Genomic DNA, 17,452 nt, shown 5'->3' with positions numbered 1-17,452 from the left:
AAGTTTAAATTATCAATTTCAGGGTACAAAAATATTGTACCTTAACCTTGAAATGGTGAGTTCCCCAGAAATCATGATATTGGCAGTCAGATAAACCAAATTTTGGTTTTTCTTTCATCTGCATCAGGATATTTGTAACGTGAAGCCATCCTTTAACACTGTTAGCGGTTAATTAAGACCTGGCACACCCGCCCTGACGTATGGATTCTTATTTGTTCTTTGGTTGAGTCAGCTTCAAAGCATAAATATAAGGTGTCAATGAGTGAAGGATGTCACAGAATATTGAAAAGGTATGTTTGCTGAGGTCATAGACATTTTGAAACTCAAATGTTTTCAGTACCTGGAAGACAAGACATTAGACAGCAGGTCAAGGCACATGAGAGGAAAATTCATTAATTCTGGAAACTTCTATACAAAGGCTTTGAATTTTTAAAAATAGAATCAGAAGAAAAGAAAAGAAAAAAGGTCAAACTCCTGCTGCAAAGTTCAGTGTCTAGGGTTGTTATCATCTCCAGTAATAGTCACGGAACAGTATGCATCAAATAACCAGTATAACTTAACCTCCGCTAAAGGCCATCTTCTCTAGCCTCTAGGAGAACTTCAGGAGTGTGGGCACCTCTTTCCACATGCCTCTTCTTAATTCCAGTCTTAGTTAGGATTCTGTCCTGTGCACCGGTGCTGCCTGGCACTGAAGTTAAATTGATATTCAAACCATTTCAGGAACTCACTGAGGGAGGGACATTTGGCCTTGTGCGCCCTGAGCAGCTCCTCTGGGCTGTCACTCCCACAGGGTCCAAGACTTGAGATCATACATATGGATGAAGAAGAGGGCGAGGTTTCCTCTGACTGCTACATTTGCTTCGAGAAGCCCTAAGATACTTCTGTGAATCCCATCTGAAGGGGAAAACATTTCAGAAAGTCACAGTCAGGAAGAAAGAGATTCTAATTACTCATAGCCTGCAAGAGAGGTCTTCCAACTGGGCCATTAGTATTTCTGGTACCTTCCAAGAGTACACAGGCACAGAGATTTCCTTAGAATGGATGACTTTCAGTAAACTCGGCTGCTGGAGGAGGCGAGGCTCCTTTCCCTCTTCCCACACTTTTTGATGTTTTCCTCCTAGCCTCAGAACTCTGTTGTATACTGTTCCAGGATGTGAAAACCACCCAGGACCAAAAGAAAACAAAACCACTGAGAAAATGGTTTCCCCAGAAATCAGAAAAACTATATTTTTAAATCAGCATTTAAAAACAAACAAACCAGGGCTGGAGAGATGGCTCAGCAGTTAAGAGCACCTACTCTTCTTCCCAAGGTCCTGAGTTCAAGTCTCACCAACCACATGGTGGCTCACAACCATCTGTAATGGGGTCTGGTGCTCTCTTCTGGTGTGTCTGAAGACAGCTATAGTGTATTCATATACATAAAATAAATAAATCTTGAAAGAAAGAAAGAAAGAAAGAAAGAAAGAAAGAAAGAAAGAAAGAAAGAAAGAAAGAAAGAAAGAAAGAAAGGAAGGAAGAAAGGAAGAAAGAAAGGAAGAAAGAAAGAAAAGCAAAATAAAACAAGTTGGGTTTTCTTTTGCTTGTTTTCTCCTGAACAAAAATTCGGGAGAATACAATTTCAGTATCAGATAAAATAGTGTAAGGGTACTTTTCAATAACTGAGTTCAGTTTGAAACGTGGTTCGTGAGTTTTGAATAGATTAATTGGCACTAGTATAAGCCTCATTCCTCGAGTCTGTGCACGTATTTATTCCTAGAATTTTAAAGCACCACCAAAAATGAAATTGCTTTACTACATACCAATATGGACGTTTTACACGTAGATGTCTAAATTATATCTAACACTAACTAAAGCCATTTATTTGCCAAGAACATTTTCAAAACTGCCACCATATGTACGTGTGTGATAACATATTACAGATATTTTATATTTTATATTAATTGTATATTGGTACTAACTTCATAACTAGGTCCAGATTATTTTAAAAAACTTTAATTCTTAGATTGATAAACTATTTTAATATATTAAATGTTACTTATTTACTAGGTAATAATTTAGATGTATCAGTTACCTGTACTGCACTTCCGTGATCTTTTTAGAAAGTAGCAGGGAACGTCCTGGTTAGAAGTCACCACTGCTTCTGTGTGTCTGCTGAAGAAGATTCACAGCCTCCTCATTTCTCCCTCCTCCAGGAAGCAACTTAAGGTCTTTATCTGCACTAAATGACAGAAATATAAAAGGAAGCAACAGTAAACTGCTGAAAAAATGCAATTAGGTAGGAAAATATATTACCAAATGGGACCACCAATGTCAGGCCATCCCACCAAGCTGATCTGAAGCCCAACCCAAGCCGCTCTTCAGATGGATCACAGAGAAGCCTCCTGCTCAGACTCTTGAGGACAGTGTGCCTGTGATTCACATGACTGAGGCCAGATGGAAGCAGATGCTACTCGACGAAATGTCTAATTTATTTCATGCGATAATGTCTGTCAAGGGCCCAGAAGAAACAACAGTCACAACTCTTTGAAAAAAGTATAAATCATTAATTTCATAAACTATGTATTAGCCCCTACATGTACAGAGAGGAAGCATTTGTGGTCCGCTATAAATACAGTAATAAAGATCATATTAAATTAATTTAATGCTAAATTAAATTAGTGTTGATGATTAAAATAGTTGAAATGACCACAGCCATGCCTTTGATATGGCCAGGATTAACCATGTATACCATTAACCTGGTATTTTCTAATGTTTCAACTGGCTGTCCACTGGTGCAGCAGGTGACTTTGTTACCAGCCAAAGGAGGATGATTTTCATAATTTTCAGAGTGACACTTCTCTCTTTTAAAACAGATTTCCTCACTGGTGGCATCTACCTTTCACAGACTCGGATCACAAGAGAATCAGAGATCTGAGTCACTACGTGGAACAGGTGCTACGTGGATCCTATGAAATTGCAAACGTATGTTACGGTTTTTTTTTTCTTTCTACTTTTACTCAAAGGCCAAGTCATTATTATGTTATTGTTACCAAAATCAGTTTTAAATGTATCAGCATTCTGTACTTCCTTCACTCAATAATCATGTGTCAAACATATCTGAAGTCTAGGAAATGTGGTTCAAAGCTCCAGCTTCACGTTGCCTAGATGTTCACTAATGTACACATAGCACTAGATGTGCACCAATGTACGCATAGCACTAGATGCGTTCCTTGAGCTAAATGAACCACAACATGCTTGGATGTTCTAGAGTCTCAGACACATGGTTTTCTTCCAGCTTTAATATAAAATGTACAGATTGGGGGACTGACAGTACCTGTGATGGTTTGAATAGGTTTGGCCCCCATAGATCCATGTGTTTCTATGGTTGGCCAAAGGGAGTAGCACTATTAGGTGGTGTTGGTGTGGCCTTGTTGGAGGAAGTGCATCATTGTGTAGGCTGGCTTAGAGGTCTCTTATGCTCAAGCTCTTCCCAGTGTGGAATCAGAGCATCCTCCTGATTGCCAGGGGAAGACAGTCTCCTTGGTGCCTGAGGATCAAGATGTAGAACTCTGGGTTCCTCCAGTGTCATGTCTGCCTGCATACTGCCATGATGATAATGGACAAAACCTCTAAAACCATAAGCCAGCCCCAGTTAAATGCTTGCCTTTTTAAGAGTTACCTTGGTCATGGTGTCTCTTCACAGCATAGAACCCTAACTAAGACAGTGTCTTTCAGGCATTTGACTTGGGGTGGGATGTAACGGGGTTGTTCTAGGGCCTTGGACTTCGTAGGAACAGCCACATAAGGAAGATCAGGGAGAAGGAAAAGCATGTTACTCAACTAGGTTCCCACTGAGACAGTGACACAACACACAAGGCTTCTCTAAACAACATGAATCTATTGACAGACCTGCTTATTTTATCTTCTAGAGCAGCAGTTCTCAACATGTGGGTCACAACCCCTTTAAGGGTCACATATCACGTAGCCTGCATACCAGATATTTGCACTATGATTCATAACAGTAGCAAAATTGCAATTGTGAGGTAGCAATGAAAATAATTTTATGTTTGGGGGGGGTCCCCACAATGTGAGGAACTGTACTAAATGGACACAGCATTAGGGAGGTTGAGAGCCAATGACCTAGGAGATATCTTCCTACAATACAATGGCCTATGGAGAACTCAGTTCCTGCCCTCACACCTCCTTGCCTGGCTCTTACTGTCCTTGTACCTCCACTGGAAGGATGCTAGTCATTACACTGGGCAAACCTTGGCTACACAAGACAACCTTACTACCTCAAAGTCTTCAATACATTTTATCTGCAAAGACTCTCTTGCTGTGTAAACTAATCTTATATAAATTAGACCATGAATATCTACTGGGGCTGGGGAATACTATCCTACTGGTACTAAGGATATGTGGGAGAGTATAAAGATTCAATTCTTTTGGGTCTTAATATGGAGAAGAGAGAACCAGAGAGGGGAAATGTTTCAGGTGAATTGGTATTTTCAGTAATAAGACATTTGCATCTGCTGTGACAAAATGTTTCCTGGGGAAATGCAACGCATGTGTCTAGTCACCCCGATAGGAAGCTATCACAACAGACAGAAGTATGAGTGCCACCAAAGACCAACTTGGTGAACCATGGGATTCACTGGGGTCCCTTACAAGGAGTATGGATGAGAGGTCACTTACAGGAATGTAGGTGAGAGGTCATTCACAGGAATTTGGGTGAGAGGTCACTTACAGGAATATGGGTGAGAGGTCACTTACAGGAATATGGGTGAGAGGTCACTTCAAGGAGCAGAAATAACTCCAAGACAGCTGCATCACCAAGCCCACCTCAACATGAGTGGTAGGTCCCAAACTTGGGAACCTGGAGTACACTGCCCAGCCTGCAGGCAGCTCAACAAGTTGGAGAGTGTCCTTACCAGGCACCTCAGTTGACCTAAATCTCTTCAGACCTCTTGGCTGGTTTCTGCTTCTTCATGGTTCTCTGCTCTCCAGAGGGTTGGCTGCAGCTCAGCTTCCTTCCAGAGGACCCTCAGCTTCCTTCCAGAGGACCCTCAGCTTCCTTCCAGAGGACCCTCAGCTTCCTTCCAGAGGACCCTCAGCTTCCTTCCAGAGGACCCTCAGCTTCCTTCCAGAGGACCCTCAGCTTCCTTCCAGAGGACCCTCAGCTTCCTTCCAGAGGACCCTCAGCTTCCTTCCAGAGGACCCTCAGCTTCCTTCCAGAGGACCCTCAGCTTCCTTCCAGAGGACCCTCAGCTTCCTTCCAGAGGACCCTCAGCTTCCTTCCAGAGGACCCTCAGCTTCCTTCCAGAGGACCCTCAGCTTCCTTCCAGAGGACCCTCAGCTTCCTTTCAGAGGACCCTCAGCTTTTGCTGCCTACTGCGGCAGGGAGGGACGAGTGAACCCCAATCACTTCCAAGGACTTCCTGGAGCTTTTCAGAGTAGTTCACCATCCCGTTTTAAGAGATTCCTGAAGGATGGAACATTTTTATCTTTGGGGGTAAGGGTGGGCATTACACACAGCATCTTCTATCTGTAACAAGGCCTTCCTCTTAAAAAAGCATGATAATCATACAGTCAAGTCATCTTGATTGGAGCTGCTATGCTCCAACATTTTCCTTGCAACACTTTGTCTTTTCTGTTGTAATCATAATCACAAGTGGCACACAAATGGATTTTGTATTATCTATAAAATGCAGTCTTTGCCTTTTAGTTGGGATGCTTAATTATTTAGATCTGTGGTTTATTTTGGAACAATAACCTTAGAGTAAAGAATGCATGGTCTCTTGGATGTTTTAAGGATGGAGATCATTTATAGAGTGGTTTTGTTTTGTTTTGTTTTGTTTTTTGAGACAGAGTTTCTCTGGATATCCCTGGCTGTCCTGAAACTTACTTTGTAGACCAGGCTGGCCTCGAACTCAGAAATCCACCTGCCTCTGCCTCCCAAGTGCTGGGATTAAAGGCATGTGCCACCACACCCGGTTATAGAGTCTTTTAAGTTAAATCACTTACCTCAAAGAGCTTGAATGCCACCAGTGTGAGCCCATCTGAAATAATAATTAGACTAATCAGCAGTCAGCAAGCCTTTCTCAAGACACAGGATCCCATTATATGACCTCCATTGGCTTCAAATCAAAGAACTCCTGCCTCCACCTCTATCTCCTAAGGGCTGGGTTTACAGGCTTGTGCCACCATGTTTCCTAACAAGGCACCATTTTCTATGAGAGAAACTTTATCTCTGACATTCAATATGCTAACGAATAAAGACAGCCTGTCCGGATTGCTCTGTTGAGGACAGAGCAGGAGCGCTGATTAGAGGAAGCAGAACACCGATCCTCAGCCTCCCCTGTGGACACTGTCAGAGAGCAACCTTCCTCGTCTTCCTTCTCACATGGACATGACCAGTCATGTGGCTTCCAGGTGCCCTAGTTTGTGACTGGTTCTCAGATGAGGCTAGGCTGTTGTGTTGCTCTGTTATGGTAAAGCTGGTAGACTCAGCTGTGCACGCCACTCTGTAACAAAAGATAAGTGTCCCAACACTAAAGAGTTCAACTTAAGTCCAATCCAGTTAGGGAGTGTGGCTTTCAAGTCACTACTAAAGACCAGACAGTAATTATTAAATAAAGGTCACAAAATGTTACTCTGGACAGAGAGAATGGCAGGAAGCAAGCAGGAGGGCCTCATTTTGTTTTGTTTTGTTTTCTCCTGCTGAGAAAGGTAAGCATCTAATCGTCATATTCTTATAGGCTCCTCAGTTCTTCCCTCACATCTAGACAGCTTCTAACACATCAATGTTCGCTAAATATTTTAAATCTATAAATGAACAGCAACACTGTCATTGTCGATATAGCGGCCTATAGGATCTCTGTTGTCCTTCAAAACCTAAAAGACTGACACCTTCATCCCATTGGAGAGTGTTTGATGATGATCTTTTGACTTCCTTTCTTGGTTACCTGCCAGTTGTTTTCTAATCAGCTCATGCGTCCGAAATAGGGCATTTGTTTCTACACATTTTATGTGCAAACATCCATATGTATAGGGGATAATATTCTAAAATTTGCAGAAAACAAAAAATAGTACAAAACCCCTTGGAGCTGATGGATGGGAAAACTGAAGGACAGTAATAATGTCAGCAGGAGGAAGAAGCAAAATATAAAATATCTGGAAACTATGTAAAACACTATGAAAACGAGACCATAGGAAAGCAAGCGTTATCAACATAAGACAATAAGCAGGGCCTAGAAGGAAGGCTGAGCAGCTAAGAGTGTGCACTGCTCTCTCAGGGGACTCCAATTCAGTCTGCAGGAGCTACAGCAGGATCCCACGGTCTTCTGAAAGTGCAGCTCCAAGGAGCCAACACCTTCTGGATTCCATGAGTACCTGCACTCACAGGCATATATCCACACACAGGAACGCACATGTAAGTTTAATAACTGTTAAAAAGAGAATACTCATGTGTTCAGCTTTCCTGTCCTTACTTTTTCTTACGGTATATTTTAATTTCTGACTCAGTCAATGGGTAGCAGGAAATGAATGACAGATCCTGCTGTCCTCTAAGAACAAGGCTGTGAATTTCTTCACATTGGTGTGTCCGTGTGGTTTTTGCATCTCAAAGGACAGAGTAGAATGCTGAGATCTTTATATCCCCTACTGACTCACACTCTCAGATGCTCATGTCCGTGTGCTTGTGCTTCAGGCCAGGGTGGCGAGTGGGGAAGGAAAGGTGGGAGCATTCTCACCTTTGCATGCAACCACGCAGCTCACCCTAAAGCTGATTGGATAAAGAGTGAGTCTTGATGAGTTCAAAATACTCAGTAGCTGCTGAAATCAGACTGGGCCTTTGTAGACAAAGGCAGGTATAGACACTTCTGACTTCTGCCTATGGTGTTCTGGGGGGCAAGTACTGAGATCTGTCTGTATTCAACAGGAAGTTGTTAGACACTCAGACTGTATTCTACAAAACCTTCCATGATGGGTTAATACGCAGAAGTATGAGCAGAGGGCTATCCTGAGAGAAGGCAAGGAAACTGGACCTGATGGGGATGGTATGTAAGCCCACAAAGCGAGTTCAGCATGGGAAGGCTTAACTTCACTCTCTCATGGATGAGTGGGACATCTAATCACAGGCATCAAGCAGAGACCTGCAGTTTTCATTTTGGTCAAATTTACACAGGTGGCTACGCTAAACCACTGCTATGAGGCCCCGAGGACAGGGGCTTCCATTTTACTGTGTGTTGCTATGAATCCTTACTGGTTAGCACTGAGGGAAAGGAAAGCTCTTTAAGTGTTAGATGTCGCATCTTATTTTCAAATTAAAGCCTGAGATTAAAATGGGTGAAAAACACAGAGAAGGAAAAGGAGGAGGGATTGGCCTCCTCAAGCTTGACATACAGTGAAATCAAAGATACTAACTATATATGGTGTTGGGTGCTGTTGTTGTCACAAAGACCTTTGAAAATTCATACGTTCTCCATACTTGGAACTTGAGTGTCATTCCAGGGACAATTCTGTGATGGAGCCATAATGATGTCACTGATCAGAGAGGTCTAGGGAGATGGTTCAGTCTCTAAAGTACTTGCTGACCAAGAAAGGAACCAGGGTTCAGTTCCCTGGTTCAGGCCCCCAGCATCCACATAAAGTCAGGACTGGTGTGCACAAGCAACCTCAGTAAGAAAGGCTAGTCCTGTCTGAGTCCTGGAGCACCTCAAATCGAATCTCTGAGCTCCATGTTCAGTGAGAGACCCTGACTCAAGAAATAAGGTGGAACGGGGTTGAGGAAGGTTCTTGACATCAGTCTTTGGCCTACACACACACACACACACACACACACACACACACACACACACACACGCACAGTAGCAGAATACCATTACTAGCCAGTCTGGCCTCAGACCCCAGATTCTCTAGGCTGCACAACATGAGCAATTGTTAGTGATCTCTATATGTTTATGCAGCTCTGTATATTTATAGAAACTCCAGACAGTCTCTATTTTTATCTATTGTTATGGCAAAAACAATTAACAAAAGCTACTTAAGGGAAGAGGGGCTTACTTGGTTCCCAGCTTGAGGGTGAACTTCACCATGGTGAAATGCATGGTTCTAGTTCTGAGTTGGGGGGAAGGCAGCAGGAGCCTGAGGCAGCTGGTTACACTGCACCCACAGTCCAGAAGGAGAGAGTCATGGATCTCAAAATCATCTCTCCTAATCCCTTTTACTCAGTCTGGGGCCTCAGCCCATGGGAGAGGGTCATGGACACTTAGCATGGATCTTCCCATCTGTGTCAAGTCTCTCCAAAGCATCCTCACTGACAAGTGCAGAGGTGTGTCTTCTAACTGATCCTCAGTCCCAGCAAGTAAGCAACCAAGATTATCCAGCACAGTTCCCTAGATCTGTTTATGTTTGAGAAAGGAAATTTAATTTCAAGACTAAATAAAACACAAGTGACCTAAAAGTTACACCAGTGTTTCTAACACAAGTCATATGACTTCAATGTTTTTCAGTCTGTATTACTGATTGGCTCCCTTTCCTTGTGTGAATGGAGAAAACTGCTTTTAAGATATTGAACATGAAGATTTATAAAATATTGTAAAACTTATAAGATTTATAAAATCACTTATTTTTTATTATGTTAAGTGACATAAGCAGGTTAGAGGAAATTTCTGGGATCATGAGTCTTTCTCCTCTGTAATAAAAGAAGAGACATGAAGGGACTGTTTGTTCTGAGGACTCCTGGGCACAACAGTCTTTATCTTTGATCCTAGCAGAAGTCTTCCAGAAACACTGTTTTACACAGTTGCTTGTCATGTGACAGCACAGGAAAATTAAAGATAATCCCTTTATGCATGCATGCTAAAATATGTGCTCAGTTTTAGTTATATGCTAAATTTGCAGCTCCTTCCAAAATACATTGTATCACTATGCATAACTATGTAGGATTTTTTTACTTGCCAATTGCATACACAGATATAATACATTTTGATCTTTTCCTGACCCATTACCCTCTTATCCCACTCTCTTCAACTAAAATCTTTCTCATGCCCTGTAAGTCCTTCTCCTACTTTTTGGCCACTGATTTTAATTAGTGGTCCTTATGTGAACAGGGTGATAGATTGTTTATCAGAAGTGGGAAGCTAACTCAACAGTGGCTATACTCCTAAAGAAACTGTCAGCCCTGGAAGAAGAATGTTTTAAAAGAAATATTTTTGATCACCTACTGTTTGTAATATTCTAGAGTCAGAGCTTTAGTTTGTTTCTGGATTAATCTGGATAAGTGAAAATATTCTGAGATATGCTAAATACACTTATAATATAGTGATTATATAGATGTGAGCATAAATAATACATGATCTAAAATGAAAAGGCTTTGGGAGAGAAGAAAGAAACTACAATATAATCACAAAATCACCTATTATTATGTATCCTTGCCTGTGAGCTCTGCTGCTTTGGATTGGAGGACATTTTGAGGTCAAGAATCAATAATGTCAGAAGAGCACCTGCTCTCTGCAGGGAGGGGAGTGGCCAGGGGGGGCATATTGAAACATATTGAAACAGTCTACATAATGGGACAGATACCTAAAGATATCTAAGCTCTATCTGCCTACTTACATATCTGTCTATCTGTCTGTCTGTCTATCATCTATCTCTTGGAGAAATAGTTTGTTGATAAATGAAGCAGTCATTAAATGGAAAGCACTACCACACACTACCCATTGCTTCTAAACGGTTTGGGGTTGTGTTTAGGCATCCTGGTAAACCCCCTGCCTGCCTTCTCTTGCCTCACCCTTGCTCACATCCCCAGACTGAGATTCCTTTCAGTGGTTATAGTCTCAAACAAGTACTGCAATGGTGCTAACAAGAATTCTTTTTGCTTCTTTAAATTTTGTTCTGTTTTAATGGAATTGTGTTGTCAATGGAGCAAAAATCTTTAGAAAGGAGTAATATGAACATTGTGTTTTAAAAAATAAAATTACAGCAAGTGACTGGAAAGCCTCACCAAATGCGTGTCCCCATCAGAGTTCAGCTGAGATTTCACAAACAGACCATGCGTGCAGCATCTCACAGCCAGCCTTGTACACTGGGACCATTCCCAATCCTCAGGACTGTTGCTCATCTCTGGATGTCCCTGCAAACAGGGGATGATATCACTTAAGGTTTAGGCAATGTTTTTCTTTTCTTTTCTTTTTAAAACAGAAACTCAATGTCAAAATAAAGCCAAGTGGATAAATCCTGTCTTAATAGCGAACATATGTTTCCTGCTCCCCATTGCTAAACCCAGATGTTAATGGCATGTTTGTCGTCACGCTGCTCTCTTCTTGTTTGGCGCTAGCTGAGCTTACATTGCAGGCAGGATAAATGTCATGTGTGCACCATCAGTAAAACCAAGACGACTCTTCACAGTCTGGTGAAGCGCTGATGACATCCGAGAGCCAAATTACAGAAGGTTCTCCAGACATTCGGAGTTCTTCATGGTGTTAGCGTTTTCCATGGAGCTCGAACATGAGCACCGTGGGCTGAGCTAGGCGAGAAACTGGACATGCTGACATGTTACTTTATAAAGAATGCAATAAAATACAATTACTGCTCAGTTTTGATTTAGGAGTCTTGTGGGATTTTTTTTTCTTTAGTTTGTATATTTTACAGCACTCTATGGCATTTGAGAGAAATAGATTTAGCTTATTGTTTTAAGTCACTAAATCTTGCAGCCAATGCTAGAAGTTGGCTGGCTAGCTAATAAATGGGAACACTTAATTTGCTTTAGTAAAGAAAGAGAAAAATGGATCTCGCTTTTATAGTCCATTCATTCTGGCCTCTGTGTGTATTTTAACTCCTCCGTCCAGCGTTTGATAATATGGTATAGGAAAAACACTTAGGTTCTGAATTGATCAGCTCTCAAAAAAAAAAAAAAGTCAATCATTTTAAATTACATACCAGTTAATGTAATTGGTAAACATATTATGAATGAGGATTCTGAGTTTAACAAAACATACCCTGATAGAGATTTTAATTTAATATTGACCCATTGGATTTTATGTTTGTTTTTCATTGTCCTCATTTTTCATTTAAAAGCATAATGGGAATTAAAATTTCCCATTAGTTATATTAGAATTGTGTGTGTGTGTGTGTGTGTGTGTGTGTATGTGTATGTGTATATGTGTGTGTTTATGTATATATGTTATATATATGTATATATAAAACATATATACATAAAACACATATAAGCATTTCATATCACCCAATGACATTTAGCTCAACAACTGGTAACTTTAGATGGCCCAAGACAAATCAGAGCCATTTTTCGTTTCTTCACCAGATACATAAGATGAATGTCCATACATTAATGTTCAAAAGCTGGCTGTCAAGGCAGGATGTGAGCCAGACACCAAGATATCTTTCTTGTCACAAGAGTTCAAATTGGCTGAGTATGTTAGGAAAGAGAATATCAGACGTGTCACTGGGCATGAGTGGGAGGCCAAAGTCTGAACCTAAACACACTACTTTTGAGTTGTCTATGAGACTTCCAAAAAATACTAAGCAGAGGTTTAGATACATTAAGGAAGAATGTTTGGCTAAAAATATACATATTGGAATTGTCTCCAAATAACTCATTATCAAAACTATTCACTGGAAGAAATTAAATAATCCTAAGTACATTGAGAAATGAAATTTAAAAGAGATATAGTTGGAAAAGCAGTCCAGGCAGCCCACCAGTTTTAAAGTTTGGGGAGATAAGGTCAACTCAGCAAAGACAGCTGAGAGAGACCAATTAGCTGAGCCCCAGAGAACAGAGCGCCAGGAATCCAACAAGGGAGAAGGATGCAAATGAGAGAATGGCTATCTGCTCAAATCCAGAGAGTCAACAACCAGGAACTAGCAATGGGTTTGGTGGCTCACATCAATGAGCTCAACGGTCAAAAATCTGATGCAGGAGAAAGCATGCTTATTAATGTTTGTTAGGACTTTTACAAACAAAAACCCACCTGGAAGAGGTTCAAGAAAATAAAAAGAGAGATTTGAGATGGAAAGTAGAAAACAACTTTGCAGCAGACTTTCTCTAAACATAGGTAATGATAGGATACAGGGAAATGTTAGTCAATAATTTTCTTTATTGAATATGTTTATAGGACACGTGCCTTTTACTTTTAAAAGGCATTCACTTAAGAAGTGAAAGAAAGAGAAAGAAAGAGAACAGAGCAATGACCTGAGGAGAAGAACAGGGGGTCTGGTGTTCCAGTTGTCCTCAAATTAGAGTTAGTCCATCTGTGTAACAGAAGAAAGGGCAGGTGTGACTACTCTGACAGATTGTGTTGGGAAATGGGTTCTATTCCAAAAATCAGGGAACCCATAAAGAAGCCGGGGAGGAAGAAATAATGGAATCTGAGGAGCAAAGACCACTATTGTCAAATACTAACTGAAATAATGATAATAATTTTCCATAAAACATTCAAGACACACTCAAGTGTGGGTCACCATTGAGTATAGTCATGTGTATGTGTTTCCAGCAACATTAGGCAATTACACTCGCAGAGTTGGCAGTATATATTATATTATATTATATTATATTATATTATATTATATTATATTATATATATGATAAGATACATATACATATATAACTACAACTTGGTGTTTTGTCAAATGAATAAAAAATGGAGAGAAGGTCACAGGATTCATAAAGAACATACAAGAGAATTAGCATAAAAATAGACCATGAAATCCAAATTGATCAATGGCAGACATAAGACATGGAATGGATTTTGAAGATTGAAATGTTCCTGCAGTCAAGATATTTCTGATATTTTGCTGCTTTTAAGAGAACTCATAATGAAGAAGGTGGGGCTATAATATACGTATATATTATAGCCTGTATGTGTGTGTGTATGTATAATAGCCCCACCTTATACTATATATATATATATATATATTAATAATGGAAGAGTATTGATCACTGGTCAAAACCAGAAAAAGCATGACTGACTGATTGCAACACAAGAAGAAAATACTGAAGGTGAAGGAAGCAAGAATAAAGAGCTTACGATGTTGAGTGATGACTTGCATGAATATTTAAAAATGTGTTATGATCTGTATGAGTATTTAAATGTGTGACATGACAATAGTACTCTGAAGAAAACAAAAATACATAAGGCTAAATGTCTTTTTAAAAATGACATCGAGTGCACCACAAATCTCCAGGGAAGTGTAACCTCAAGGAGCACAGAACATCGTTCTGCAGACAGTGTGTCCAAGGCTTAACACCTCACAAAGGAACAGATATGACAAGAGCAAAGAGACCTGAGGACACCTACCTCTGACGCAGGACCAGAGCATCAAGAGGATGGAAGAGAAAAGGACCACCATCTCCAGACCTTCCAGAGGGGCAGAGTGGAATGCCCAGAGGAAAATGCAGGTTGAGCTTCTGAAGTCCTGGCTAACTTCATGCTCCAGGACTTACTCCTGTGCACTAAGTTGCCTTCAGTCTACATGCCTGTCAACATTCCAAGCAGAAATGATCATGATATGGAATGATAATTCACGGAAGGTAATATGAGCTTTAGGCTTACCCAGAAGACTAGAATGCTCTAAGATCCCTGGAAAGCTTTCTCTGGCCATGCCTCATGTGCTCTCTGTATGGAATCTGCTCTAAGACACGTCACAGCCACAAAAGTGAGCCTCGGCTTACTGACTATACTGCTGATTCCAGTTAACCACTGGCACTCTCTATTTCTAGAAAGGAGAAGTTAAATTCAGGGCTTTTGCCACGGAAAGTATTTCCCAATAAGAACTTACTGAAGAACAACCTCCTTTTACTTTTTATTTGATTTTTGGGTGATGCTGTTTTTTAATGCTAGAGCTCCAGGGCCTTGCTCCTGGTAGGCAAGCACCTGATAGGTGCATCGAGTTACATCCCAGTCCACATAATGAAAGAATATACAAGATATTTTATGATAAGTGATCATTTATTGTTGGCTGAACTCTCCATTCACTGAATAACCAAAATTAGGCCACATACTTCCCAAGTACCTTGTAGTGTACACATATAGTTTGATTGAATTTATTTTCCAGTGGATAATAAACTTCTATATTAAGCAAGATGTCTTTCCTGTTAGTTCCTTAAATGCCACCACTAGTTAATTATTGCCCTGTATGTATACTGCCATGTCATTGGACTCTTTTTAATTCTGGGTCTGGCTGGAATCTAAACACTAATTCTTTATTGTAGCAAACTAGATAATATACAGGCCACCAATTTGGATTTCTGACAAATAACAAATAATTTTAGTAAAGATGTCATGAATGTTGCATGAACAAAACGGGGAGCCATGCTGTGTGTGGAGACCTCACAGCCCCTGGAAAACTGCTGCCTTCAGCGATGGGTATTATAGACTCACCCAGGTATGTGCAAACATCACAGCCCCTGGAAAGCTGCTGCCTTCAGCATTGGGCTTTGTAGACTCACCCAAGTAAATGCAGTCACATCGCCTGGAGAGCAAGCCCTGTCCAGAAGGAAACACGGGTGTGGCTTCTCAGTGAATGCAATTGCATCGCTAGCATCCCTGTATGTTTCCAAGCTATAGGTAGGAAGCAGAGTCATAAAGAAATTTACTGATTATTTGGATATTTAGTAATATCATCATTATGGGAACAGTGTCTCACTATGGAGCCCACGTCGGCCTTGAACTCATGATCTTCCTGACTCATTTACACTGGGTGTTGAGATTGCCCTACCTGTTTTATTTACTTTTTTTCTTTTAACCTTCTTTTTTGGTGACAATGAGCCATGTTTTTGTTGTTGTTTTGTTTTGTTTCAGAAGGAAAAAAAAATAACTTGCTGCAATAAAGAATTAGTGTTTAGTATCCCAGCCAGACTCAGAATTAAAAACAGTTCAGTGACACGATAGTATAAACTCAGGGGAATAGTTAACTAGTGGTGACATTTCAGGAATTAACAGGAAGGGCATCATGCTTAATATAGAAGTTTATTATCCACTAGATAATAAGTTCAAACTTTTGCCAAAAAAAAAAAATAGTAAAAATAATTGACTAGTCAGCAAAGATTTAGGAAAGTTGTATTTCTTCAACCAGTTCTGTTTAGTAGGACATTTGATTTTAAACATTCAAATTAAAAAACAAAGAAAAATAACTTGTGGTCACCTACTTGGCTCTGGCCTGATTGATTTCCTTAGATAGGGGCTCCTGTCCAACAGCCTTACAATAGACCAAAATATAGAGATAGAATTTGACAACTGGCTAATTTGTAATGTGTATGAACTGTTAATAGGACAATTTACACTAGCCAACACACTATGCACTGGAAGTCAGATGTCGGCTTGTTCTGCAACACATGGTTGAACAGCACTGAGCATGAGTGATTGGTTCTCAGTCTCTACTCGAGATAGCTTTGTGGCTCACCAGAAGAGTGAGTGACCATCCTGGTTCAATGGTAGACAACTTAGAGAGGAGGAAGAAAGGAACGTATAGAAAAAGTAAGAAGATAAAGAAACCGGGGAATCTTTGATGAGATAAATACAATCCACACAGGTTCTCATAAAGAAAGGGCTGGAAAACCGTAAAGAGGAGAGAGAATGAGCAGCGTCCCCATCAGGAACAAGTCCCTTCTTTTAAAGGGTAAGGCAGAACCACCATTGGGATTTCAGATTGTTAAATTTGTGTTTTGGAAGATCTGGTGGCACCTTTGCAGAAATACTATGGAGAATGGTTAGCAAGATGAGATGTGGAGCCATCTGCTATAGCCCAGATGGAAATGGAAGGTTCTGGAACCAAAGCATCTACTATGAAGCTGATATGGCAGTAGCTATCAAGACTGATGAAAGCCTCCCAGGAACATGCTTCTTTTTCATTCTGTGACACTATGTTCCAGCACTGACCCCTCATCTACCCATGACTCTGCCCCTGCTTCAGATAAATTTACGTGGGATCCCCTAAACTGTGGTGCTGTGATCATGGAACTTTGTACTGTATGTTATTCGTGGGGCAAGAAAAACAGAGAGATAAAGAAATGCTTGGTTTGAGCCTGGTGTCAGGAGGAATAGAACAATGGAGTAGAGAGACTCACACTTCTTGATGCACATCTTTAGTCCAAAGGAATGCAGATACCCAGTTGAGACTGAAGAGACAACGCTAGAAGAAAGACTTTGCTTTCTGAGTCAATAAAGGTGTCAAATAAGTCACCCTAAAATACTGTATCAAGTCTCAAAAATGGAAACCTTAAATTATAAACAAATGGGAAACAAGTAAAGAAACAAGGAACAGCAAGACATAGGAGAAAAACGGAGAGAGTCTGGGATTAGCAGACACCAGAAAAGCAAACGACAAATCCTGTCCCTGAAGACAAAACATCTGCTGGATTTTGAAAAGGATAGTTTTGAATATAGAGATTACTAGAAGTAAAGAGGAGAGTATATTTTAGAGGCAAGTTAGGCAAAACCCGCAAGTGACTGACCAT

At 40.5% G+C, this 17,452-nt stretch overlaps 1 protein-coding gene across 4 annotated transcripts in view; it reads left to right on the top strand.

The window, feature by feature from the left end:
- Pik3c2g (phosphatidylinositol-4-phosphate 3-kinase catalytic subunit type 2 gamma) overlaps positions 1-17,452 on the top strand; it is a 349,836-nt gene that overhangs the window by 274,529 nt on the left and 57,855 nt on the right. For all 4 annotated transcript variants that reach the window (XM_029478871.1, XM_021164809.2, XM_029478872.1 and 1 more), the window contains one exon: positions 2,853-2,961. In XM_029478871.1, coding sequence (XP_029334731.1) covers positions 2,853-2,961 — 109 coding nt within the window. The remainder of the gene's footprint in view (positions 1-2,852; positions 2,962-17,452) is intronic.

Source organism: Mus caroli, unplaced genomic scaffold, assembly GCF_978045245.1.
Source record: "Mus caroli unplaced genomic scaffold, Mus_caroli_1 scaffold_7, whole genome shotgun sequence".
Lineage (NCBI taxonomy): Eukaryota > Metazoa > Chordata > Mammalia > Rodentia > Muridae > Mus > Mus caroli.
Note: the sequence above shows the minus strand (reverse complement) of the source record. Positions and strands in the feature narration are given on the sequence as shown.